The following is a 27,427-nucleotide window of genomic DNA, read 5'->3' on the forward strand; positions in this document are numbered from 1 at the left end:
ATGGAAGAGCGAGTACACTGAACGGATCAGGATGTAACAGACAAAAATAAGATGCAAAACACGCATGCATGGAAAAGGAAACGCCAAGGAGGAAAAACTGTCAAATTTGGAGGGATTTGGGTGGGGTTAATGAGGGAAGAACATGATCCAGATCTTCACCAAAATCTAATCAGTTCATCCTTGTCACACACCCAACCTGCCCATCAAGTTTCATCCGGATCCGTCCACAATTTTTTGAGATATCCTGCACACAAACAAACAAACAGAAAGGTGTGAAAACAAGTCTGATGACGACAATGGTTCACGAGTGGTATTTGACGATGTAGATTGTTTCAGAAGTCAAAGATGAGACAACGTGATAATTTTTGACCAAGTTATAAAAATGATCAACATGATGTGGTACGGGTGACAGGTTATTAGCTGCAAAATGTCGAAAACCCGGTTTCGTTCAACAACTTTGAAAATTTGACCTTTGCATAACCTTTAAAGGTCACAAAACAATGTTGTGGACATTAAAATAAGGAAACAGGATACGTACTATAGCTTATTGGAGTTAGTTCGTCGAAGAAGGTCGAAAACCCGGTTCGACTCCCACAACTTTGAAAATTTGACCTTTGTGGCCATTAAATTACAAAGGTCAAGGATTATAACCTTTGGTGCAAAACTTCCTCTGGAACATTCCAGGAACAATATAACGTCATATAGGCTATATGGCATTTCGCACTCCTCGGATTATCCATACTTTGATGAAATCAGCGTAAAAACTAACTTGAAGGTGGCGCCATGGGCAAGGTGTTCGAGATCGAGCAAAATGGTTTCAAGACTTTTGGTGGGGAATGACCTCAAGATTATGCATAAAAAATATTGTCATCCTAGCTCTCAAAGTTTGGGTGGTCATATGATTTTTATGTCAAAATTCGCAATTTTCTAAGTTTTTGACCTTGTGACCTTGACCTTGGGACGAAAATGAAGAATCGGACAATGACAAGTTTTAGATAATTGATTTTGCTATTCAAATACCGAAGAACCCATTCCATTCAGTCAATTCCCTCAGAAAAGATAGATTTTTAATCCGACTACCCCCTAAAAATGGCTATTTCTTGGGTGTGGCTCCACCCACAATTGGCGTAGCACGCCCTCATTTAGGAAATCACAACTAGACATTGATATCGAACACATAACCAAGTTTCATCAAGATTGGATTAAAGTCCACGGAGTTATGCTCTGGACAGACAGACACACAGACAAGCCGGTAGGTGGACATGGGTAGTCGATCAAGTCGAATTTAGTCGTTTTTCAGCCGTTACTAGCCAACAAAAGCATTCATAGCAATGGTTCTTTCATACATAACTAGGACATACCATGAACCTGCCATACCAGTTTCATGGATATCTGACTCATAGTCTCTGAGATATAACGAACTTCGTTTTTTTATTGTTTTTGACCAGGGTTCATTCAAAGTCTATGTTCTCCGACAGTTTTCATAGGATCCGGCTGGAAAGTTTTGACAATATAGCTGAATGTACTGCCCACAGTCGCTTGTGGCTCGATTTTTGATTTTCGAAAATCAAATTTTTGAAGATTTTTTTTGAAAATTTCAAAGGTCCGTTGCTGGGCAACGGTGGTGTCCATAGCAACGGTTCTCATTTGCACACAACTAGGTCATGGTATGAACCTACCAACCAAGTTTCATCAAAATCACCATTGTATTAACGGAGCAATGGACCGAACAGACATACATACAGACAAGCTGGTAGGCGGACATGGGTAGTCGACTACCCAATAGAACCTGACGCGATGGGCCCGTTCGATGGGGAATGACCTGAGGATTAAGCACAATAAAATTCATGATTCTCGCTTCAAGGGTTAATGCTGCAGATTGTTTTTTTGTTAAAATACCCCCACATTTAGAGGTTTTTCGGCCGTTGCTAGACAACTGAGGGGTCCATAGCAACGGTTCTTTCTCACACATAACTAGGACATACCATGAACCTACCATACCAGTTTCATGTATATCTGACTCATAGTCTGAGATAACGAACTTCGTTTTTTTATTGTTTTCGACCAGGGTTCATTCAAAGTCTATCTTCTCCGACAGTTTTCATAGGATCCGGCTGGAAATTTTTGACAATATGGCTGAATGTACTGCCCACAGTCGCTTGTGGCCCGATTTTTGATTTTCGAAAAAATAATTTTTTTATGATTTTTCAAAAATTTCAAAGTCCCGTTGCTTGGCAACGGTGGTGTCCATAGCAATGGTTTTCATTTGCACACAACGAGGTCATGGTATAAACCTACCAACCAAGTTTCATCGAAATCGCCATTGTATTAACAGAGCACTGGATCGAACAGAGGGACAGACAGACAGACAAACATATCGACGGAAATACTGATAATAAGGGTAAAAGAAAAAAAAATCTCAAAATTTTTTTTTTGAGATTTTCTTTTTCTCGACTAGATCGACTACCCAACAGACAGACAGACAAACATATCGACGGAAATACTGATAATAAGGGTAGATAGATCGACTACCCAACATAACGAATATAGTGGTCACTCTGGCTGGTGCTCGTGAACCAACATAACCTCCTTCACCTTCGGTGGCAGAGGTAATTAAACCAATCTGAAATGGAGTTGAGAGAGTTCTCAAGACAAAAGAGGGTCACATTGATTATTATTGATTTTACGCAAAGATAGATTTGATTTTTAGCTCGCCTTTTCGAAGAACTGAGAGCTATAGCGATACCCCCGGCGTGAGCGTCAGCGTCAGCGTGTAAATGTTAAAGTTTTTGGTGCAAGTTGTTTCCTTTCTAATGTTTTTATCGACCACACTATTTTTTTACTGATTACAATCTACAAATACATATATTGCTTTAAAATTATTTGGATCAGACTTCACTGCAATGCTTTATAAAAAATATTATTAGACTAGTCTTTTAAAAACGATAAATGTATAAACAGCTGAGCATTGGGTGGCTTTGACACCAACTCTCTGGTTCCTATTATAATAAGTCTTGTTATATCCTTTACAGTTCATGGAAATTGCTTGAAAGTGTTTTTGGTTTTTATATTACAATGATTTATTTTGTTATCACATCTCAATTAATAAATTTCCGACTGGACTTGCATTTTTACACCCCACTGTGCATTGTTATGGTTGCTCCTCATCAGCATGATCACTGCTCGTGCTCTGTTACTCCGACAGAACATACATACAATACCCGGGTGGCCAACAGTGACAGGAAAATGGCGTTTAACTCGAGGGCTCGCATCGATGGCCTCATACAACGGGAGGAGACCCCAACCTCCATGATCGAGATGTACGACGACAGGCCAGATCTGCTGCTGTCACGACATGTTCAGTTTGGTCGTTTGGAAAAACGTCTTGCACCAGCTGGAAGTGTTGAGAGCAACCGTACGATATTGGTACACCTCTCTTGTGGCATCATTCTGACATTTGTGATTAATTATTTGGATCTACAATGACACTCATTTGATAATATTTGGTTGCACACATTTTGAAATGGTTACCAGGGAGGGGTGACGAATATGCTTCCAAATTAGTGTTGATAGCAAAATTTGTTTTCATCAGAGGCATTCGCAAGTTGCATTCCGAATAAAAAATTTTTTTTAAACAAATGCTGCACAAACGGTAATCTGGAATCGAACCCTGTTGTATTGTTACAAATCTGGCAGCCATGAGCACACAACAGACAGGTCCCCGTAGCTCAGTTACTTCGTTAAGTATATGTGTTTAGTTAGAATCCATCCCCTGTGTCTAATGGGTGATTAAATGTTCGTGCGTTGCGGAGTTATTTTGATAGTCAGGGTTTTCTTTTACATTTTCAACTACAACAACAACACCTTTGCCTCGCTCCATCCTGACGCCATAACGTTTGCGGTGGGCGGAGTTCAATGGACTTGGCGTCTCTCTCGACCAATCAGAGAGATGCGAGCGAGTTTGCCATCGTTCGGCCAATGGGAGCCAACGCAGGACAATATTACTCATCTTCCTGTTTGAGGGGCGGTCCGCCGTGATGCCCGCCACGCCCCCAGTCCAATCAGTGGACTTGGCGCCCCTTTTGGCCAATCACAGGGGCAACGAGCGAATCGCGCGCCAAAACCGTCCAGTAAGGGGGGGGGGGTTACGAGAGGGAGTCCTCTCCCCTCTGGATGGGGAGTGAATAATTGATCGGCGCGATCCGACTGGGGGCAGTTGGGGTTTTGCCTGCCGCATCGTCTCGGATCGCCTCGCCTTGCCTGCTGGCCCTCGCTGCCTTGTACGCCCTCATTCTGGTCGGCGTCCGTCCTTCATCCTCCGTCCTTGGTGCTTGGAGTGGCATCGTTGTTGTGGGTTCGAGTCCCGCCGAGCCAGTACGTCGAAGACCACACGAGGCAGACAGGTCCAAGCTAGCCCTGGTCTCCAGCTCACCTTTCCTCGAGCTGGAAGCCTTCAATAAAGACCCAGAGGGACCCATTTCTGTGTGTGTGTGTGTGTGTGTGTGTGTGTGTGTGTGTGTGTGTGTGTGTGTGTGTGTGTGTGTGTGTGTGTGTGTGTGTGTGTGTGTGTGTCTGTGTCCATGGGCCCTGTCTGATAAGTAGAAACTGTTAAGTGCCCGTGTTCCTTGTGCATTATTTGCCATGCTATATTCGGATAACTCTTCCTTTACGTGCTCCCCTCGTTCCCCAATTATTGTTGTAAATAAATTCCCCTTTTGTTGAATGTACCAGCTCCTTTCTGTGTTCCCTTCATTGGCTTAGCATGATGCGTGTTGGAAAATAGCGAAGCAGCAAATTGTTCATTTGGTCCGGCGTGGCTCTGGTAACTCCGCTCGGTTACGCCGGATCCGAGCCGTTACTTACGACTCGGATCGGACAGAGTCGGCCGAGGGTGTGGTTCCCTGGTTGTTAGACTGTGTGGGTATTTAGGTACTGTATATTGAAATTGGCAATTGACCCGTCCCACATGGTCGACCTATTGGCGATCTTCAGTCCGATAAGGGACCCGTGACCTTTCTGATTTATCTGAAAGGTACGACCTAAATTCTGGGTGTTCGGTGGAGCCGACTCTACTACTCCCTTTAGCGGTTGTACTCGCCACCAAGACCCGGCCCCACAACAGTATTACCCACTGCTCTCCGACCTCAGTCGTTGAAATTTCCAGTCGAGACCTTTTGGTTATTGCACACACGAGCAATGTGCACGTTTCAAAGGAGCACAGGGATGCCCTGCACCAGGGAGATGACACCCATTCCGAGATTGTGATACACATGATGGAGATAGACCTTGTAACCCTAATTGGGAAGGGTTGCTCATCTTGGAGAACAAACAAAAGCAAAACAGGTACTTCTCAAGACTTGGTATACATGGCAGTGCAATACCAGATTTACAGAGAGAACAGTTTATATATCCCTAGTGTATGCCCCTATACCGAGGTAGAAATCACAGGCACCAGGCAATGTGAGTGGTATTATCCCGTCACGGTGGGTGGAGAGATAAATATACCGGGAGGATTAGAGGAACATGCCGGATTGAGGTTCCAACAAGTCTTTCCCACCCACTGGGTGAACAGTCTATCACTGTTTAAAAAAAAAAAAACATGAAGTCCTTGCACTGTGAGTACACAGGTTAAAGGTCGGCAGGGTGACACCGTACAAACGTGTGGTGCCAATACGTCTCAAACGTGTGGTCACGAACTACTCGACACAAAGAAGAGCAGCATAGCAAGAATTGTAGACAATGACACACAAGCACAACCTATTCGAAGATTCTCAAAAAGAAACTCAGAAAGTTTAACATTTCAACCACAAAGTGGCCTTCATCAGGGACTACACAAGCTAGAGGTTGGTGTTCAGATGCTTAATATCCTCCCTGCAAGAGTGATGCAAGATGCCTGCCCTTTTGAAGAGGGTATCTTTCATCTGAGCACATGGTCTGTGTGGTCCCTGATGAAGGTCACTCTGTGGTTGAAATGTCAAACTTTGAGGCTTTGTCTTTTTGAGGGGGGAAGGGGGGAGAGGGGTGGGGGAGGAAGAAGGGTTGAGGGTCTCAAGTTGTTTTCGTGCGTTTTCCACACTGCAGTTTCTGCACCTTTTATTAAACACTAGCAAATACTGTTACAAATCTGGAAGCCTTTGCACACAAACAGACAGCGGTCCCCATTGCTTAGTTATTTCGATAAGTATGTGTTTAGTTAGAATCCCTCCTTCTGTCTCATGGGAATTTTGTGTGTGTGCAACGAGTTATTTTTTAGTTAGGTTTTTATACAACAACAACAACAACGACACCACCCTCACTCAACCCGGTCGCCATTGCCCACGTGTTTTTGGCTGAAGGCGTGAGCGGAGCCTCCATCACCTCAGATCCGACTTCGCCCCAGAAAGGTGGGAGTTGCCCCGCCTACCGTGGGCCTGTCCAATGAGGGACGGCCAGCGGATCGCGCGATGGGACCGTCTAATCAGGAGGCGAGTGGCGAGGAAAGGAACCGCTCCCACCTCACGAGAGGAGAGGAGAGGAGTGATTGTGGCGATTGGCATTGTCTGCGGTCGTGGTTCGAAGGGTCTGCGGTCCTTTGCGGTGGCTCACGGTGGTGGTGGTGACCAAAGAGCAGTGATCGTGGCGACTGCTGAGCGTCTGTGGTGACTTGGTCTCGGGTCGTCTGCGGCCCTTTGCGGTGGCTTCTCGTGGTAGTGGCGGCCGAGCTGCGAGGGACGTGGGCCGTGGACTTCGGGTCGTGGGTTCGAGTCCAACCGTGGTGGTTTGGAGTCGGTGTGGCCACACAAGGAGGGAAGGTACCCCGGCCCGGCCCTACCGAATGAAGACCCACGGGGTCCAGTTTATTTTGGGAGTGTGTGTGTGTCCGTGGGCCCTGTCTGTAAGTAGAATTGTTAAGTGCCTTCTCCATTTTGAATTACATTTCTTATTCATGATAACTCTGCTCTGTCTCCCTTCCCGATTATTGTAAAATAAATCCCCATGTTAAATGTTCCAGTTCGTTGTTCGTGTTTTCTTTCATTGGCCTAGCAAGGTGCGTATTGAGAAATAGTAAAGCCGTTCGTGCCGTAAATTGTTCATTTGGTCCGGCGTGGCTTTGGTAACTTCTGCTCGGTTACGCCAGATCTGAGTCGGTGATAGCGACTCGATTCGGACAAAGTCGGCCGAGGGTGTGGTTTCCCCGGCGTGAGTACTTAGGTAAATTGGAATTAGACAAGTGAACCCTCCCTCACGCCGTCAAAATATTGGTGACCACGGTCCTCTAAGTGACCCGTGACCTTTCGTAGTTGTCCGAGAGTCACGACCTAAATTCCGGGTGTTCGGTGGGAGACGACTCCACTGCTCCACCTATTGGTCGTTCATCGCCACCGAACCTCGGCCCCCAACAATACCACCCATCGCTTTGCTGATGGAAATACTAAAGGGGGTTGGGAGAAAAAGAGGGGGGAAGAGGGAGAAAGGGGAGAGTGAAGAGATGGAGGGGAAAGGAGAGAGGAGGGAGGGGAGCGAGAAGGGGTAGGGGAAGGAAAGACAGTTAGGTGAGAAGAAGGGAAGGCAGACGAGCGGTGGAGCATTAATTACGATTCATAATGTCTCATCAAAATGATTCTGCATAGAATAACAGTTAAGATGGAAACAAAGGAATGTCTGAAATCCATTTTCTGCCGGTCATGTTGTAAAAACAGTCCAGAGACAAACTCCCGTCTGGAGACAAACACCACTCGGACACGTCCGGAGACAAGCACCATCCAGACATAACCACCATATGGATATGTTCAGAGACAGAGACAGAGACAGAGAGAGAGGAGATGTGGGAGGAGGGTGCTGCACTGTATTGGGAGGGGTAGAGTAAAGATGGGTCAAAGAGAGAGAGAGAGAGGAGTGGGGGTAGGGGAGTTGGCAGAGAGAATATGTTATGCTTTATGAACAACACACACACACACACACACACACACACACACACACACACACACACACACACACACACACACACACACACACACACACACACACACACACACACACACACACACACACACACACACACACACACACGCGCGCGCGCTGACATTCGTTGGTGTCGATTATCAGAGAGCGATCTACTTTCTCAAATAGATCAGCCATAGGATCATATCCACACAGCTTGTGATTGCAAGATTGGCTTCGCAGGGAAAAGTTGGGATTGTTCTGAGCTTTGCATTTACTTTGTTTACAGTGAAAGTCAACTTGTGCAGCTGCTCATATCTATTAATCTGGAAACAAGAAAGTAAGCAAAGTTAGCGCAAGCCCCCACAATATTTGTTATCTGCAATGTGGAACTAACATTATAGACTTTAACAAACTTCAACATTGTCTGACTTAAAGGTGTGTGTGCGTGTGTGCACGCGCGCACGTGCGTGTGCGCAGAGCATCAACGAAAGGTATGGGCGTAACTGGTCTCGTCCTGCGGATCAAGATGTGGCGGAGAAATCGTTCCTGCTCTGTGATGGGCGCATACAGCTAACATACCATCGCAGAGAGGACGATATTGTGCCTGCATGGCAAAACTTTTTGAAGACGCAATGTACTGGTGACAAACAGAATGCCTTCACTCTCACAGAGGAGACCTTCACAGACTTCCAGGCATGAGTTTGGCACAGGAATTCACAATGATGTAAACACAATGCTTCGAGCAACTAACAAAGCATGAGAAGCTCAAAACTTGCATGGAAATCCTGATTCTTGAACAAGCATGCCTTTATATTTGCACTGTCCATTTGCCACCGGTGTTCCGACATGACTCTCTCCTTTAGGTGGACCCCTCGGCCCCTCCGCTGACAAATGTTGCCGTGTACGAGTTATTACAACAGCTGCTCATGGACGAGGTGTGCAGTGTACAGTGTGTACGGGAATCGGAGAAACAGGTGAGCAGAGATACAGAGGGAGAGCATTTGGTCTTGCACACCATGTCACTCTCAAATTAAAGCAACACTAACTATGTATTTGTACATGGCTCGCTTTGTAACCGTACACAACTGTCACCACCAGTGGTGTAGTGCCAAATTTTGAGGTACCGGAGCTTTGCAGAAATGTCAGCCGTGACGTCATCGCCAGATCTCCCATTGCATCAAGTTTTAACATGACCTGACCATTTGGGTCCTCAAAATGAGTGATACATGAAATATGCACATCTACCATGATAAACAAAAGCTTAACACTCAAACCCACTTAATCTTACCATTCAGAATCCACTTTTAAGAAAATGTCACATTAGTTAGTCTCGATCTCCATCGTTTTTCGAAAAAAAAACGACGTACAAGAGAAATTTTTAAAAATTATTATTTAGGACCATGTAGTAAGGGCTTGCTGGATGGCCTAGACTAGAAGTATGCACACACAAGTCTAAGGTGTCTAGCCTGAGTTTGAATCCCGACCGAGCGATAACCTGCCAATTTGAGTCTGTGTCATTGATGTATTTTAGACCTATATTTGCTCGTACAACATGACGGCCATTCTTCACAAAAACTGCCACATCACTGATCCAGCCAGACTTCAACAAGTTGTAGGCATCCAAAGTTTTCCATCTCGCTTGAAGGCACCTCGCTTCTGGACCATGCTGTATTGGGCAAGTCATACTGGTCAGTGTTGCCTCCAACCTGCATTGTTGTAATATCACTCCCTAGACAAAGTGTCCAAAGCATCGACACATCCAAGCTTCGGAGCAAGCTTTGACCCCGATTATTTGGCCATGAAAGCACACAAAGCACAATTACTCAACCTTGGATGGATTGAGGTGTCGGAGCACCTCTCCGATTCGACTACACCACTGGTCACCACGGTATGTCCCAATTACAGCATGGTAGTCGGCTTAAAACGTGTCGATTGATTTTCAAGTGCAAATTCTCAAAAATAATAAAACAATTTAAGGATGCAAGGTCCAGAAGCTTTGTGGACAACAGTCCAAGAGGGCAAATCCTTACAAGCGAAGAAAGAACATAAACAAACAATTGCAAAATAATAATTTGGTTATATTTAACAGGTCTGATAGAATATCTCTTTGTTCTTTTGTCAACATGCCTTTTACCTGTCTATACATGAACAGTATGGGGTTTTTCGTATACAGAGCTGAGGCTCATGGAAGAGGTTGAACACACAATGGAAAAGGGCGCAACATAAGAGGAAAATGCCAACAGCAGGGCCGAGAGACAAAACAGATGGAGACGAACAAACAAGGGATGTGGGTTATGATAAAGGGTAAGGGAGAATGCAAGCGGTGCACAATATGGATGCAGAAACAAACAAATAAAAAATTGGGGGGGGGGTTGATGCGGGGAGGTTAACGGGTGTAGAAAAGATCATGGTTTTGAATTTGAGATGGTGGTGTCCAGCTGTCTTTCAGACCTGGAGGGAAAGGTGAGATTCAACCCTATTTGGGCTGGGGCGGTAGGGCAAAATAGCCCCCCCCCCACCTCAACGATTTTCACGTTTAACTTCCAAACCGCTGCCAAAATAGGCCAGCCCAGATAGGAGTAAGAGGATGTGAAAATTTGGTTCCACAGGCAGGAAAAAAAAAGAGGAGTAAATGAGTGGATCCAGTGATTCTGGATTTTGGGAGTTTCACCAGGAGAGGGTTGATCGTGGACTGCATGTACCCTGCAGATACCTGGGAGGGGAAAAAACACGGAGAGTGAAGAGGGTGCAAGACCAGAAAGGAGGCCGTAGAAGACAGACACTGCCGAGCTGTTGGTAATGGCAAAGTGAAAGACCCATAGACTGTGCTGCAACATGGGAGATTCCAATGATCTTGAAGAACTTGGTTTCCTCAGTGTCAAGCTGAGCAAAATGTGGGGCAGAGGAGGAGAGGAATAGTCCATCAAGCTGAGGATGAAAGCCTTGAAGGTGGATATGAGTTCAGGTGTGCCAAGGAAGGACTTTGCATGACAGAGCACTGGCTTTGGAGGCCAACTCTGAAATGTGGTTTGCCCAAGAAAGATCATGGCTGATAGTGAAACACAGGAGTTTCAGTGACTGAACTTCCAGAGGGTTGTTGAGAAAGTAGATGGGAGGGTTTGCCAGACAGTCTTTTCGGAGAGAGATTGAGAGTGTGAGATTTGTCAGGATTGAAAGACGTCTTCTAAGTGTTTGACCAGTTTGTGATTTTCTCAAGGTCTGAAGAGAGGGAAGAGGCTGCAGCTTGCCTGGCTGAAGGATGAGGAATGTCACAGCAGAGGGTAGAGTCATCAGCCAATAGATAAAGGGGATTTTCCAGAAAGTCAGAGAGATCAATGATGAAGATCAGTATTTTGGAAGTTTTACCAGGAGGGGATTACAAGAAGAAAGTGTGACATTTGAGAGTGACATAGTGTGCAGGACCAAATGCCCTTTTCGACTCGTCTCCCTCAGTAGCTCTGCTCACCTGTTTCTCCGAATAGGACGAGGCCCAAAACACTGCCATCAGCATTCCAGCCTTGATAGGGAGAGGAGATGAAAGGATTCCTTTGAGTGCTACACATTGGCTACGAGAGTAGAGGAAGTCAGGAAGTTATGCATAAAGTTGGCCTTGGATGTCATAGGCAGAGAGTTTGGAGAGCACGCCAGGGTGCCAGACTGTATCGAAAGCTCGAGGTATGTCGAGAGATGACCCCGATCTCATATCTGTCATTGCGTGCCTCCATCCATTGTTGGGAGAGCAGAAGCAGCATGTCCAAGGCAGAGTGATCTGGCCTGCATCCAAATTGGTGATCTGAGATGAGGTTGTTGGAGAAAAGGAAGGATTTCATATCACTGATGATTGGAAGTAAGCTAATAGGTCCGCAATTTAAGGGGATCAGTTTTTGCACCCTTTTTGAGTATATTTGTTATAACTGCCCCTCTGGCCTCTGCTTCAGTCTTGGTGATTGCTCTCACATCATCAGCACACCATCTTCATTTGGTTCTTTTGATTTTATGACTAATGTGATCTTTAATGGCAAGAGGTGGCTTGATAATAGACTAGACAAGCAGTATATACAACTTTCCTTTGTGATGTAATTTGAATAAAAAGCCGATTCTCCATAATATGGATGACTGTTTTCATGCCAAATTATGGTGCAAATGCCATCATCATGCAGGTAGTCATATAAGCCTTTAAGTGGGTGAATGTGTATTAATCAACTGGAAATGGTGCATTTCATTCATCTCTTGGATTTTGTGGAATCGAATGCTCTCAAAATTATTGGAATCTCCTATGATGAGGCCACAGCACAAAGTCTGTTGCTCTCACATCACAGGCAGGTCAGAGGTCTCTCTTTTCTACCATCTATTCTCAAACATTACTCCCCCATTCCTCCCCATGCACTCCAGAATGCACACTTTCTTCCTGTAACCCCCTCCTGATGAAACTTCTTTGAAGTATGCACACTAAACTTCCAAAATCCAGGTTGACTGCAAACCTCAGCTTTGTTAATGCTCACTTCCCATGTTTGGTGAACCACCTTCCACTCTTTCTGTTCTTTCTCACTCCAGAGCTTCAATCAGGCAATGCACCATCACCTCACGTCATCCCTCATCCTGACCTGTAATATTTATTCGCCCCAAAAACCTTTTCTAACCCAACCCTCTTAACTTGTGTTTCCTCCCCTCCTCTCATGCCTTTTATCCTGTCCATTCATTCCCTTGACATTTGTTTCATCGTTAGATCTACCTTGCTCTTCCATGAGCCTCGCTCCTGAGAAGAAAAACCTCTTGAAATCATGAACTTGAACTTCATAACACTCGCCAGTTGGCCGCTTGAAGAATCACGTTGGAAATGAGGTGTATGGCTTCTCCAGAGTGATCCCAGACAGTAGGTTTAAATAAAACGAACTACTTGCTAACAGGGACGTGGAGGTAGTCCCAAGTTTTCATAGTGCAGGCAAAAACATGAAGGAGTCCTCCACCATGGCTGGGAATGCACCTCCACAGCATCAGTCCCTTTGAATGTCGGACAGGACCACTTGAGCAGTCAGGGTGGAATGAGTCATAGAGGTTCCACTTCGACTCGGAGGCGAACATAACAGAGTCCCACTGACTTGATGTCGAACCTGCATGCTTCAGTGCCAATGTCAAGTTCATCATCTATTCTTTGTTCAGAAACGGCTTCATTCAAAGCCCACAGGGCATGGAGGCCGGTGTCCACAAGGCAATTCCGAACAGTACAGCTGCTCAGTCAACCCAGAACGGTCTTTCCGACCTCGCTCCAGATCGGATGATATCTTCTTTTTATTTTTAATTTTTAATAAACCTCAAAAAACATGGAATAGTTCTCAATCGACATCATTAAACAAGTTATGATGAAATTAATTTTATGAGCTCTTCACCCACACTTGAATATGTGTAGATCATTCTTTTTATGTTAAGCAAGAGTCAATATTTAAAAGATTTCTTTCACGAATACATTTATTGACGCATCTGCATCAGATACGTCAATAAATGTGAATTGTTGCTCCCATTTTGCCGGCTCAATGACAAAGACGCCATTTGCATTCTTGCAAACTTCATCCCGACCCCGTTTAGAATCCTGTGCGAGCACGAGCAACTTGCTCATCGCATCAATTGATTAAAAAAACAAATACATATCAAGTGAGAGTTCTTGTTTTGCACCTTGGCTAAATTACTAATTATTGCCTGGACTGCAGGAAACAAACAGTCTGATCTTCTTGGAGGTTCCTTAACAGGTTACACCACTTGCTAACCTCAGTGTGGCTGTTGTCTTGGCTGCAGCTTCTGCACTATGAACAAAGCAACCACATGGTTCACATGATTCAAGTGAACGGTCTTCTTCAGATATGAGGGGCAACCAACTTAATGTAACACGCTATAATATTTCTTTAATTTGGGAACATATACTATGTTGGAAGTTGATGGATTACATGACAAGTCATTATGCTTTTGCGGCGACGCCATTTTGGAAAACGCGCTTGCACCAATTTCGAGCGAGCCAGGATGGCAACGGCCCAGGGCAGTGCGAATGCCAATGACAAGAAGTGAGCCGAGTTCAATGGGATAAGTAAAAGTTGCATTTGGGTTTGAAAAAAACCCCCCAAAAAACCCCCAAAACGGTGAAACAAATGATTGAAAATCACATTTTCACCGTTGAATATAACTTTCACAGATTGGCGTACAATCGTACACGAGCAAAGTTATGCACAAAAAATAAACAGTTTGCATCGAGGGAAGCAGGTCTGTACACTTGCCACCATTGTACATTCTATAAATTAACAGCTCAAATGTTGGAGAAAAAGGAAACGGTGGAACAATGTGTTAACTTATATGATATCCAGTTCATTCAAGTTAATATGGAAAGAGCATTGCACTGAACAGTCCAGAAACATTTACCGAACAAATAATCTCTATTCCTTATTAACTGTTCTTCAAAGACGAGTCTAAGAAGAATTGCCACATTGGACACCAGTTGCTTCTGATAGCAATTCAAATGTGTTCACCAAGGAGATACAGGGGACACCGAAACAACTAGAACGGCACTTGGTAGAGCACATACCTCCACCAGGCTAATCAGTTTACGCTTTGTATCCCACTGATAGGTCGGATCTGCATCCAGACCTTAATCAATATCTAATCAGCTTGTTCTTCTCACCTATCCAACTCATCAAACATTTCTTGTCATAACCCATCCACAACTTTTTGAGATATCGTGCTATTTATTGTTTTTGGCCCTATCCTCTCTCAATGGTGATGAATCACTTACAAAAAAATTGAATTCTCCGATCCGGATCCAGATCTTCACTAAAGCCGAAACAATTCTTCCTTGTGACACACCCAAACTGTCCACCAAGTTCCATTCAAATCCGTCCATAACTTTTTGACATGTCATGCTATATATCGTTTTTAGCCCTATCTCTCAATGGTAAATAATTGCTTTAAAAATTCTAGTAGCCGGATCTGGATCTTCACCAAAATCGAGTCAATTCATCCTTGTTACACACCCCAACCTGTCCATCAGATTTCGTCCAAATCTATTCACAATATTTTGAGATATCCTGCTCACAGACAGACAGATAGACAGGCAACAGGGGTGAAAACATAACTTCTGTCCACCTTCGGTAGTGGAGGTAAGAAAGCGAAGTAAATGCTTTGTTTCATTTACATAACTTCAATGTTTCTGTATCATCCTTTATGATAGTTTATGTCTTACAGGTGAAAGAACTTCTCCAACTGAGGAAGAAGGAAGAGGAATCGATCAACTTTGTCATTTCCATCTACGACCCTGAGAGAAATGTCAATACAAAGAAGTACCAGGAGGAGCTGGTATTATTAATGTTTTTGATATCAAGGGCAGAATGATTATATTTGGAAAGGTCTAACTTTCGAAAATCTCCTGAACCAGTTATATGTTAATGCAAACTCTGCTACTCCTTTGATAGTAATGTAAGCAGCAACACAATCTCTTGTCTTGCCCCATTTCATGAAAATCTGATCTCTTTCCTCCATTCAAGGCTCACCCTAAGGAACCTCCAGCAACTGTTGGTGCAGGCTCAAAAGGCTTATGCTTATGAGGCAGTTCTGAAAATCTAAATTGAGAAGGTGAGGTGAGGGCGTTGAGACGGACAGGTGAGGGCGCTGAGACGGACAAGTGAGGGCGCTGAGACGGACAGGTGAGGGCGCAGAGACGGATAGGTGAGGGCGCCGAGACGGACAGGTGAGGGCGCCGAGACGGACAGGTGAGGGCGCCGAGACGGACAGGTGAGGGCGCCGAGACGGACAGGTGAGGGCGCCGAGACGGACAGGTGAGGGCACCAATTTAATGCCGCTATTTGTATTGTATGTGTAATAAACATACTGCAGTTCCTTTTCTAATAGTTAAATCATGGTACCTTGGAGCATTATCAAATGGGAAGCACAGTACAGTTCCTTTTAGCATTATCTAATAGAGTCAAGCATCAAATTGCCTTCTCATTTTGTTCAATTGAAACTGCAGCCCAAATAAGCCATCTTCAAAATATACATACACACAGTTGGGGCCTTGTCTCTCCGAGACCAAACTTTAAAACTCTTCGACAACAGTTTACTTCCCTCCACTGTGAAACTTACGTTGAAAATTACTGAACCACAAGGCTCTAATCACTGGTCAATAAGCAGTTTAGCACACACCTTTATTGCTTTGTGACTAAATGTTATTGCTAATAAGACCTCTGAATGTCTTTTATAAGCCAAAGCAGATTAACTTGTGCTCCACACAGAGGTCGTTTGGTCAACACATCAGCCCAAAGGTCAACTCCTGTGAAATCTGGGACGGGGGTTATAACACCCATATATTAACAGACATTGCTCCCAAGACAGCCAGATTAATGTCCTTTTAGAATGACAGTCTCCACAGTGGAATGCACAACGCTGGCACGACTCAAGATCCTGCCGCATCCTAATAACCTCAAAATAAACATAATAAAAATCAAAATAATAGTGGTATGAACACAATTACCATTTTTGGATGCAGGAGCAAGAAAAGAAACGACAGCAACAATGCACAGATGAAGAAACGGACTTGCTGATGGTAAAGATGGCTCAATTTGGCTATTCCGAGCCAATGGACATGAACCAGGCCATTGAGCTACGAGACAGTTGCCTCTTGGAACTCGAGGAACAATTGGTTCGGAAGGAACAACGTATCCAGAAGCGTTACGATCAGGTTGGCAGAAAACTCGTTACTTCATGGCATTCTTGAAAGATGTTCAAAATATGTTTGGAATAAACTCAAAGTATGGTGATGACTGCTACCTGCAGGAGATGGCGCTATTGCTGGAGAAACAGCAGTGGTTCAAAAACAACGTGTATTTGAGCAAAGAGGACGAGGAGGAGTACCACAACTTCTGCACCCAAACCATGTTCCGCATTCACGTGGTGGAGATCCGTCTTAACAGGTAACCCAGTCCCACAAATGACTCTGCAGCATAAAATAAGGTAAGAGCAACAGTAACAATAACTCATGCCGGGTGCAGGTTCAAGGAGAACAGTCCGAAGAAGTTTCGAGCCCTGGAAGAGAAGCTGAAGACCGACCCACGGTTCGCATCATATTTACAAGGGCTGAAAATATAACCAAATTTGTACCTCTAAAATCTGCCCCGATCGTGACATGAAAAATGTAAAACTAGCCAATGGGGGCAAAAACCACAGCTAATCGCAGTCGGAGTTCGGCAACAAAGCTCGGATTTGGACCCGGCCTTCATTTTCACCGAGCTAATCTCCCAGTCATTTGGAAAGCCAACTCCAAACACCTTTCAAAAGGGATCTAAAGCTTGGTTCTTTTTTTTTTTCCCATGTGCTGTAAATTGATATTCAGTGCTGCGGGCCATGCCACAATGGCAAAAATCGCAACCGTTTTCAGATTTCAAGTCCTGATGTCATCCTTACACAAATTAAAAATCTATAACTATCAGAGGTGTGTGTGTGTATATGTGTGCATGTGTGCATGTGTGCATGTGTGTATGTGTCAGTGCGTTTCTGCCACAACTCCAAACCCACAAAACCTAGCGCCTGAAACTTTTGTATGCATACTAAAAGAACTCCAAGGGAGTGAAAAAAATGAAAACTGGGTATTTGGATAAATCTAAACACCCTTTTTGAAGATCGGGTTGCTCATCATGGAAAAAACAAAAAAAACCCTTACCAAGATGGTGGCATGCCATCTTGGTCAGCCCACTTTCACTTCACAGGGGTCTTTAGCCACCATTTTGTTTCGGCCTGTTAAAATATGCCTCGACTTGGCTTGGCCGCAACGGTTTCTATATGATATAGCGCTCAAAATTTATTTTTTCACTTCACTCCCCCATATCATCGAATGCCTGATCTTCATACGTACTGTTGCGAATTCGCGCCCGCCGGCGTGCGAACGACCGCGTGTAGCCAAAAACGGCCGCCTCGCCTACCGGAACGGACAATTCAGTCGTGACCCTCCGGGAACTACCGCCCGGAGCCAGTCACGGGTGGGGGTTTAACCTCACCACAACTCAGTCCGCATTCTACCCGCGCGAAATAGGGTCCGATCGCCGAATGGTCGATTTACCTAAGTACTCGCGCGAGTAGCGTACCAAGGAGTTGTACCACGCCACAGGTCGACTCCGGACACAAACCGCTTAAGCGGCTCGTTCCATACTACAGGGATAACCGAGCAGAGTTATCGTCGACCTTGACGGTTCCAATTATTTACCGGGCGTTTTAAACCCACTATCAATCCCTTAAGTGATGCAAGATGGAGATTCAATAAAAGGAAGGAGACGAAGCAAAGCGAGAAACAGTTCAACAAGTAAGCACTTTATTCACACACACACACACACACACACACACACACACACACACACACACACACACACACACACACACACACACACACACACACACACACACACGCACGTATATACAGCCATACAGTCAAAATGCAACAAATAACAGTCAAGACAAAAGCAACAAAAGCAAATGCAATACAACCGAATAAAAGGGGCAATTATTTACAACAATTATACAGTTCTACTTGTCGGGCCTCGGCGCCACATCACTCATTCCAAAAAGCAAAGGAAAGAAAGCCACCCTCACAGGCAAGGAGGCAGACAGGTCCGTGGACCAAATATGCGTGGAACCTGGAGGAGCGGCCAGGTCCACGAGACCAAGAAGATCTTACCCGCGTCCTCATGACACGATGGCGGGCAAGCCGCAATGTTCGCGCCGCTGCGCCCCGACTCCGTGCCCCTGGCGTGGTCGGCGAGCCCTCTCCGGCGTGCTCCGCGTAAGCTGTCTGGTTGGCACCACGTTTAGGGTGGGGGAGGAACGGGCCCCCCCCCCGGCACTATCTCAGCGCGGATGGGGGAAAATTGCTGATGCTCAGGGAGAGGGGAATGGCTGGCTGGCTTGGGTCCCGCGACGAGACGAGCGACCTCCACACCGCAACCTCGTTGCCGACCGCCGTCTTGACTCGAACTTGAACTCTTCACTTGCCCCGACCAGCCGCCTGCAACTCAACCGCGCGAACTCCTCCGAGTTGCCTTATGCTCGCATCTTTATAGGCCGTAGGAGAAGCCTATATGCAAATTTCAGGATCAAAACGCGATTGGAGGCGGGGCTACGCCACCCTCTGTTCAGCCATTGGTGTGGCAAAAAGGGGGCGTGAAGCCCTTTTGATCCGAATTCCTCTCGTAAAGAATCCACGTTCATCGCGCTTGGAGGCGGGGCCATACCGCCCGACGCTCGCCCATTGGACGGAGAAAAAGGGGCGTGAACCCTTCCTGATCCGAATTTCTCCCTCGGAAAGGCCGCCATTCGCGCTCGCGGCTCGATGCGTTCGATCGGCACCAATCGCCGAATGGGCCCTGGACAGCACGACGTTTGGTGTTGACTGGTGGTGTGGTAGGTGGTTGTAGAAGGAGATAGGCGAAGGTGGTGGGGGGTTTGCAGTGGTGGTTTGGTGGTTGGCGGGCGTCGTTTGGGAATGGCGGTGAAGCGATGTTTGCGGGATGGAGTTGTGAAGGTAACGGTAGTAGCTGTTTGCGTTGTTGGCGGCTTAATGGTCGAAAATAACAATAGAGAAAGAAAAATGGCTAACTCAAGGTGTCGCAGCCTGGATGAATCACACATATTCCCTCTATACAACGGGTTTGGGCTAACTACACATGAACTTACCGATATATCTCACCTGAGGACTCTTTATGATGTAATGCGAATTTCCACAACCGTAACAGTACGAATCACTGCAGATATTGCTTTAGTCGGTGCTATAGTTTTCAAATTAGGAGCTTGGAGCGATGTTATCTTCTATATAAAAGCAAATGAGACATTGTTTGTTTTTGACGCTACTCCTCTGAGCTCCCAAGGTTAATCAGGACAAAACTTTTTAGGATCACTTTTTTTTTAACATCTTACCCGGGGTTTTAAACAGTCATTTCCTTACAATTCATAACTCATAAACACATGAGCCACCATCTGGCACCATCTCCAAGGGCAGATTCACCTTCAGGTACACAATGCTTTATAAAAAGCCCAAATTTTTCTCGGATTTCAACCCGGACACCTATATAATTGGTTAGATGGTGAGCTCCGATCGTCAAATATGGTATCAGATGTGAAAAATAACTTAATTAAGATGTTACAACGATTGGATCAGTAAGTTCGGTGAAGAAAGTCACGTGACCTCTCAAATGCGCAAATCGCCAATTATACAAAAAAAAAAAAAATAGTACAAACACAACCTATACATCGATTTAAAGGTTCTTTTTGGAAAGGTCTAACTTTGGAAAATCTCCTGAAACAGTTACATTTTTACTTCAGATTTTACTCCTCATCTATTGACACAAATCTCAAGAGACTTTTTTTTTGTATACATTTTTGAAGCTCGTATAAGCGCTAACACAGAGAACATATAACAAAGGTAGCAGGAGACAAGAGAGGGAAGCACAACAGTGGGGAACAGAGACATCAGGAGATCTGTGGAAGAGAGAGTGATGGGGCGGGGTACACGGGATAAACAAGATGGACACCACAGGGACTTTCAGGAAGGAAAGCAGGGAATTTGAAGGAGGTAGGTTTGGGGTGGATTAATGGGGGTAGAAAAGATCATGGTTTTGGATGGGGAAAGATATGAGGTGGTGGTGAACAGCTCTTTAAAAGACCTGGAGGGAAGAGTGGGATTGAAAAGAATGTGGGAGTTTGTTCCAGGAAACAAAAAAAGAGGAATGAAAGAGTGAAGGTGAGTAGTGGTTCTTGATTTTGCAGTTTCACCAAAAAGGGGTTGCTGGTAGAACTTGAGCACCTTGCAGAAATATTAGGGGGACAGAGTACAGACAGAGCAGGGGGTGCAAGGCCAGAGAGGAGTTAGTAGAGAAAGATCACCGACCTGCCTGCATTTCATGACGTCATCAAAATGGCCACCACAGACGGGATGCTTTAAATCAGATTTGCAGTTATAATTTTGAAACTACTTGACCAAATTTAATGATGTTGGCACCAAAATGGTCAAGATACTGCTGTAGAACTGTTGCCACTATTTTCAGACAATGGCACTTGTGCATTTTCCTTCACAACCCAGTTCCCTTGCATAAATTCCTCATATATCTCTGGATTTGAATCCTTGATGAGATCCATGTCTGCTAGATATAAGGGCATCATCCGTGCATACTTGAGTTTGTCATGTGCAAAGTAGTATTTGACATGCTTTGAGATCTGTGAGGTGCAATTCCAAGTGTCCAGTTCGAGCATCTTTGATGAACATCTCCATGACCATATGCTATGCATGTATTGCTGCATCACCTTGAAAAGTGGATGACATGTATGTTCAGCATCAAATTTGGCCATTTTTTCAATGGGCTTCAGATTCAATGGTTTCTATCATTTCATCATGGACAACTCCTATTTGTTCCACATCTCCATCTGGATAAGTTTTATTTTGTCTTTCTCCTTTTGATACAATCTGTTCATGCAGATCACTGTGTGCTTTGAAGAAACATTCTTCATGGAACATGAATAATGCCTGAAGAGTGATCATATGTGCCTCCACACCTCTCTTGACATGCTTACCTTCTCAGATTTGGTTGACAGTGACTGGCTCATCCAGCCCTACATCAGTCCAACAGAAATTGAGGCCACTGTTTTCTATGTCAGCTCCAATAGTATGCAACTGAGCCATAACTGTGTGGGGCTCCCAAGGTCTCAGTAGCAGGTGATCAAAGTCATTGTGTGCCATTTGTAACTGCTTACCTGGCACATATAGCCACATATCCAGAGTAACAACTGTTACCCAGTTTGGACCAACTACTTTGGCATTGATTCCCTGGGCTTGTTTGCGTACAGTTTAGCAAGGTTTGCCACTCATGAGCAGGAGCAGCAATGAGTGGTGAGGTGGCAACATTTGTCAATGGTATTTCTTTGCTAGTGATTGACTTGTATGCTGCCCAGGTTGGAATAGGTACACCACTATCTGGATCTAGTGTTGGCGATTAAACTGGCTCCCCCAACCAGCTCCTCCTGGTGAAGAGGGCACATGGATCTGGACAATCAGAACTAAAAACAAAACCTGTCAAAGAGTGAAGGGGTTCCTTGTGAGCCAACAGCCATCCATATCTGGTGCCCAACTGCATCTGCGGACGTCCTCCTGCAGTGGATTGCCTTTCCTCGGAGGTTGGTGGAAGGATTTGCACTCCGGTCACCGTAAAAAACACACTTCATTCCACAAAAATGCACAAAGTGGTGTGTGGTGGGGTGGTGCTGAGGTGTCGTCCACCAGAGGGCGATCTCCTCGGGTTAACCTTTTGGTGGATGCCTGGAATGTCCTATCCCTAAGATGGGGATGGGCCAGGCATCTGCCTGGGGAATGGCCTGACGGAGACCCCTGGAGTATTGGCGGAAAGTGGACGCAGCGACACGCTGTGGCGCATGCTCCCCATGGATGTATGTGTGTATGTATTTGGATGCTTGCTCATTCCTTCAGGTGAAGTTGCTGTTTCATCATGGTGATTGCTGCATTAAATTCCCACCAAACTTGATACCATAGGTCACCTGTGTTTACATCCTGACTTCCTTCTTTCTGAGATCTCACCAATGTTCACCCAAGGAGCCAGGCATAGTCCGGTGGATACACATTAGTGAGAGGCTTTTGAAGAAACGGTCCCTGAACATTGAAAGATGGATATACTGTTCTGGACTTGATGGCTTAGTGTTTTTAGGCAAACTGCATTCAAGCATTGTCATGACTGTGCTTGGTGGTATGTTCTTGATAGAGTGTTCTGAAGGATGTCCTGCCAAATGTCAATGGAAGGCATATCTTCTTTGCGGTAGACAAATCTTGGAGGAGAGTACATTCCATCATTCATCACCAATTAGTCAGTAACACTATTTGCTATTTGTGTCTCTAACCTGAGAAGATGGCTGTGATCTACAGACAGTCCATATCCATGCAGAAGATTGATAACGTTTTTGCTGCAATGTGCTTGTCGAATGGCTGGACTAACAGCAAACTGTTGTGGAATTTCATTTCTGTACCTGACAGTTTGTGAGCAAGTGTTTTTCACCTGTCGATTAGTCATATAAAGTACATAGTCATTGTACTTTGAGCCAAACTTGCAGCATGCTTGTTCACTTCTGCAGATTTTGCTTCTGTAGAGTGTATGGTGGCTGGACCTTGTAGTACCCATCTGAAGATACTATCCAACTCATTTGGCACATAACATTCATTGGCATTAGCAAAAGAACCAGAAAACTCTCACTTTTTACATTTACTAATGGCTTTTCTGAGCACTACTGCTGCATCATATAACCACTTCATCTCACTATCTGTGTCTGTTTCATCATCTACTGCCATCTGAATTGCAGCATCTCTTGTTTGTTTAATGCTCACATGGATAGGCTTTGTTGACTTGTTATGGTTTGTGGAACTCCACTTCAGGAATCTGAGTTTCAATGAAAAATTTCAAGTCTCTGTGGCTACAGTTACGGATTGTCACAAAGTTCCCATGTTCAGTATTTGTGTCAAAATGTAGCTAATTGATGAACAACCCATGGGAAATATGGCTTGATGAAGATGGAATCATCAGTCACAAGGTCTGGCAGCTTTTTTGGATCAAAGAAGAAAAAAAATAAGAGTTGGCTCACACCAAGTCCTCAACACTGCATGAGGTACGTATTGCATGAATACCATCCAGTTACAGTTGTATCTGGATCATCGATGGACTTGCAAAGAACATTTGTATTATGGTGGACTGCGTCTATTGTACGAGCATCACTTGGATCTATGGATATGTAAAGTTTCACTTTGAGTTTGTCATTTGCACTCTTTTCAACTGTAGTTCTGAAATCGTTTCCTGCTCGTTTAGTTTGAACATCATGTCAGGGGTCCCTCACAGACCCTTTACATCCACAGAAGAAATACACAGTTTTGTCATCGGGTTCCGATTTTGAACGAGTAAACACACTGCTATCTGATGCACTTTGACCGCTTTCTTTTTGAGTTGCTATGGCATCGAATTTTTTTTGCTGCAGCACGTGATTTCTTATGGACTGTATCTTGGAAACATGTTGAAATAGGTTCTGTGCCATGTTGCAGATTTTACACTAATATATCAATGTCTGTATTAGCACCAAGTCTTCTCAATATCCCCGGATACTGTTCATCACCGCGTGATGCGCAATCCTTTATACTCTCTAGAATTGTTTTATATGCCCTTGGTCTTTCAACACCAGCTTTTCTCCTGCTGTTTGTGTTTGACACACAGTGGTGATGCAGAGTTTATAATTTGTTTCATATCTTGCCACCTTTTTGGCTGGTACAGGAAGATGGGCATCACACCCCATGACTGGTCAGTGGTCATAGAAACTGTAAAGAAAAAAAACCCCGTAAATTAAAATATGTATTGAAACACATTTTTTGGTGCATTTTATAATAATTTTGGTAGAATGTTGTCTGAAAATAGTAACAACAGTTCTGCAGCATCATCTTGACCATTTTGGTGCCAACATCATTCAATTTATGCTTGGTGTTACCTTAATGGTTAGGGTGGTGGGTTTGGGATCCTATGATCCTGAGTTCAAATCCCACTCAGCTGTTGAATTAATACCAGGTGGGGTTAACTCTGCCTGTTGTCCTTACGAGGTCGGCAAAATGAGTGCCAGCATGCTGGTATCCTGTGTCGGAGTGGCGACCCATCCAGGATCGTGTCCAATAGCCAAGGAGACTGCTTCGGCAGCACCAACGCTCTGCACAGAGTATGGTCCCAATGGATGGATGGATGGATCATTAAATTTGGTCAAGTCGTTTCAAAATTATGACTGGAAATCTGATTTAAAGCATCCCATCCATGGTGGCCATTTTGATGACGTCATAAAATTTTTGAGATGTCCACCAAGTATGTTTTCGTTGGTTGGGGACAAATAAAGATAGTTGGATAGGTGGTTTGCTTAAATCTTTAAACGTGCATGGGATTCTAGACACTCCTATACTTGAGAGAATGTTGTGTACGTACACACACACACACACACACACACACACACACACACACACACACACACACACACACACACACACACACACACACACACATTCCTGGAAAACATCGTTTAAATCGAAATAATATAAATCGAACTTCAAAATCCCATTGATTAATGTATTAAAGGGGGAAAACTGCGTTCCTGACAGAAAAATAGATTGAGTGGAATTTTTTTCAAAGAATGAATGAATTAAAATATTATGATTACAATAATGTACGAAACATAGGAGTCTGTCTCTTTTTTTTTCCTGTGCAGCACAAGGCTGTGACTAGCATCATTGACTGAGGGTGTGCATGCCAGTGCTGCTGATGCAGTGACCCCGTAGGTGAAAGCAGGAATTTGGAATTTCACAAGGATCCCTGGGATAGCTCCCCTACTCTTCACAGAGGACACCACAAAGAGATCATTAATGTCCACCAACTAATTCCAGCAGATGTGACGTCCAGTTTAACGTCCATCCGTGGGACGGCACACACATTGATTAATCACCCTGCCTGTGAAACACCAGGATGACAGTTTATAGCCGGGTTAAGACTCAAACCCAGGCTAGACAGCGTAGAGTGAGTGCGCGTACCTCTCGGCCATCCTGCCGTGATGTGGGGATGCATGGTGTTGATAATTAGTCAGAGAGAGGGGCTCAGGGTCGTCTGCCCCTTCCTCCATTTCTGACAACTCCTTAAGAAGACATGCCGGCTTCTTCTTTGCACTTCTTGGTGATGGAGTTGGTATTGATGTTGAGGATGTTGATGCTGTAGGTTCATCAGCTCGAGGCCTTTCAACCTTCTGGAAGAAGCCAAAGAGAGTCTTCTGCACTGCTTTATTTTTCTTTTTTTCAGCAAGCATTGCTTTGTTGCCATTGAAAACATTTTTCAATTCTCTCTTGAATTCATAATTAACTTGTGCCGTTGCTTTATTCATTCTAACGTTCATCATTCTTTTAATTTAATTTATTTTGCCTTATTAACAACGGGAATTTCCACATGGAGAACCCAGCCGCAGTCGCCAAACCCACTGCTCGCGGCACGGGAGCCTTCACGGCGATCCAGCAGCTGAGTTATTGTTCTTGCCCTCAATGAAGTTACACTTTGGGCACATTCCTTAATCTTTTCTTCACTCAATATAATTGTCTGAACAGTAGAAAAAAACTGAAGTTTAATGCTTTGGCAATTTCACATTTTCTTGTGTAAATATTGAGGAGGAGGGAGCACAAGCCGTGCTTAAAGTAAATACACTGAGTTATAAGAATCGCTAAATTCTTTAAATAGACAGATTTTGATTGTATACTTTAATTAGATTGTGAGAGGCCATCGTGCAGAATGTCATCATATAATGCATGATAGCTCCAAGCTCCTAATTTGAAAACTCCAGCTAGTCTAGCACCAACAAAAACGATATGTGCAGCGATTCGTAGCGATGATGAACAGGCATTCGATGATATGAGATGAAAGTGAGAAAATTAATTTTGAGCACTTTATCGTACAGAAACCATTGCGGCCTGTTCCAAGTCGAGGCATTGTTGAGCAGGCTGAAACAAAATGACGGCCTCAGCCCCCTGTGAGGTGACAGCGGGCTAACCAAGGCAAGATGGCGTGTCGCTATCTTGGTAAGGCGTTTTTTTATATTTTTTTTTACATGATGAGCACTCCATTATCTTCAAAAGGGGTGTTTAAATTTATCCAAATAACCAGTTTTCATCCAAGCACTCGCTTGGAGTGCTGTTAGTATGCCTGCAATGTTTTGGGCTGCAAGGTTTCATGGTTTTGGAGTTATGGAGGACACACATACACACACACACACACACACACACACACACACACACACACACACACACACACACATTAATCGTTGGGTTTCAAATGCAGGAAAGTTATTTGATGTGGAGAGAACTTAGGCATGTTGACAAGGAGTGGAAGGAATTTATCTGCTGGGACTGGAGATGCTTTTCAGGTGAGATAATGTGTTCACCTGTAAAAGGAAATGGATGAATGAAAACACAGCAAAGGCAAGTTTTGTGCCAAATCAAGTTTCCTGTTCTCCATATATGGATGGCTCTGTTGGAAACAAGTTTACCTCCCAGTTGGAAAACCAACATTCTAGTTCCCACACTTGAAGCCAAATATAACTACTGAACATAAATGCAAAACAAGAAATGAAAATCCCAAATCGTACTTGCTTGTAATACATCAAAATATTTATTGTTTTAGTTTTTTTTCTTTTATCAACTGTGAAAACCTGTATAATATTAACATGACACCAACTATGAAATCTTCCCAAAATCACATTCTGTATACAATAGAAAAAAAAAACAAAGTGTACAAGTTGTTCCACGGCAATGAACCGGATCACACAGCAAGTCTGTTTCAAAAAGGGACGAAAGAAGTTCCACAATGAAACGACAGTCTTTGTAATTCGCAACAAGAGCTCCAAGTAAATAATCCAGATGAGTGATGTTTCCAGC

The 27,427-nt window shown here is 44.3% G+C and overlaps 1 protein-coding gene across 2 annotated transcripts in view; it reads left to right on the forward strand.

The window, feature by feature from the left end:
- The window catches only part of DRC7 (dynein regulatory complex subunit 7), a 39,863-nt gene extending 21,815 nt beyond the window's left edge, over window positions 1–18,048 (forward strand). The window contains exons 11-17 of one of the 2 annotated variants that reach the window (XM_085895874.1): window positions 3,206–3,426; window positions 8,401–8,616; window positions 8,787–8,897; window positions 15,148–15,258; window positions 16,445–16,636; window positions 16,732–16,868; window positions 16,947–18,048. In XM_085895874.1, coding sequence (XP_085752000.1) covers window positions 3,206–3,426; window positions 8,401–8,616; window positions 8,787–8,897; window positions 15,148–15,258; window positions 16,445–16,636; window positions 16,732–16,868; window positions 16,947–17,043 — 1,085 coding nt within the window. In that variant the 3' untranslated portion in view covers window positions 17,044–18,048. The remainder of the gene's footprint in view (window positions 1–3,205; window positions 3,427–8,400; window positions 8,617–8,786; window positions 8,898–15,147; window positions 15,259–16,444; window positions 16,637–16,731; window positions 16,869–16,946) is intronic. The other variant, XM_085895875.1, reaches the window with a different exon arrangement.
- Window positions 18,049–27,427: the final 9,379 nt, after the last annotated feature.

The sequence above is a fragment of the Eptatretus burgeri genome, chromosome 9, assembly GCF_056783735.1.
Source record: "Eptatretus burgeri isolate ZD-2024b chromosome 9, Ebu_testis_v1, whole genome shotgun sequence".
In the NCBI taxonomy this organism is placed as follows: Eukaryota; Metazoa; Chordata; class Myxini; order Myxiniformes; family Myxinidae; genus Eptatretus; species Eptatretus burgeri.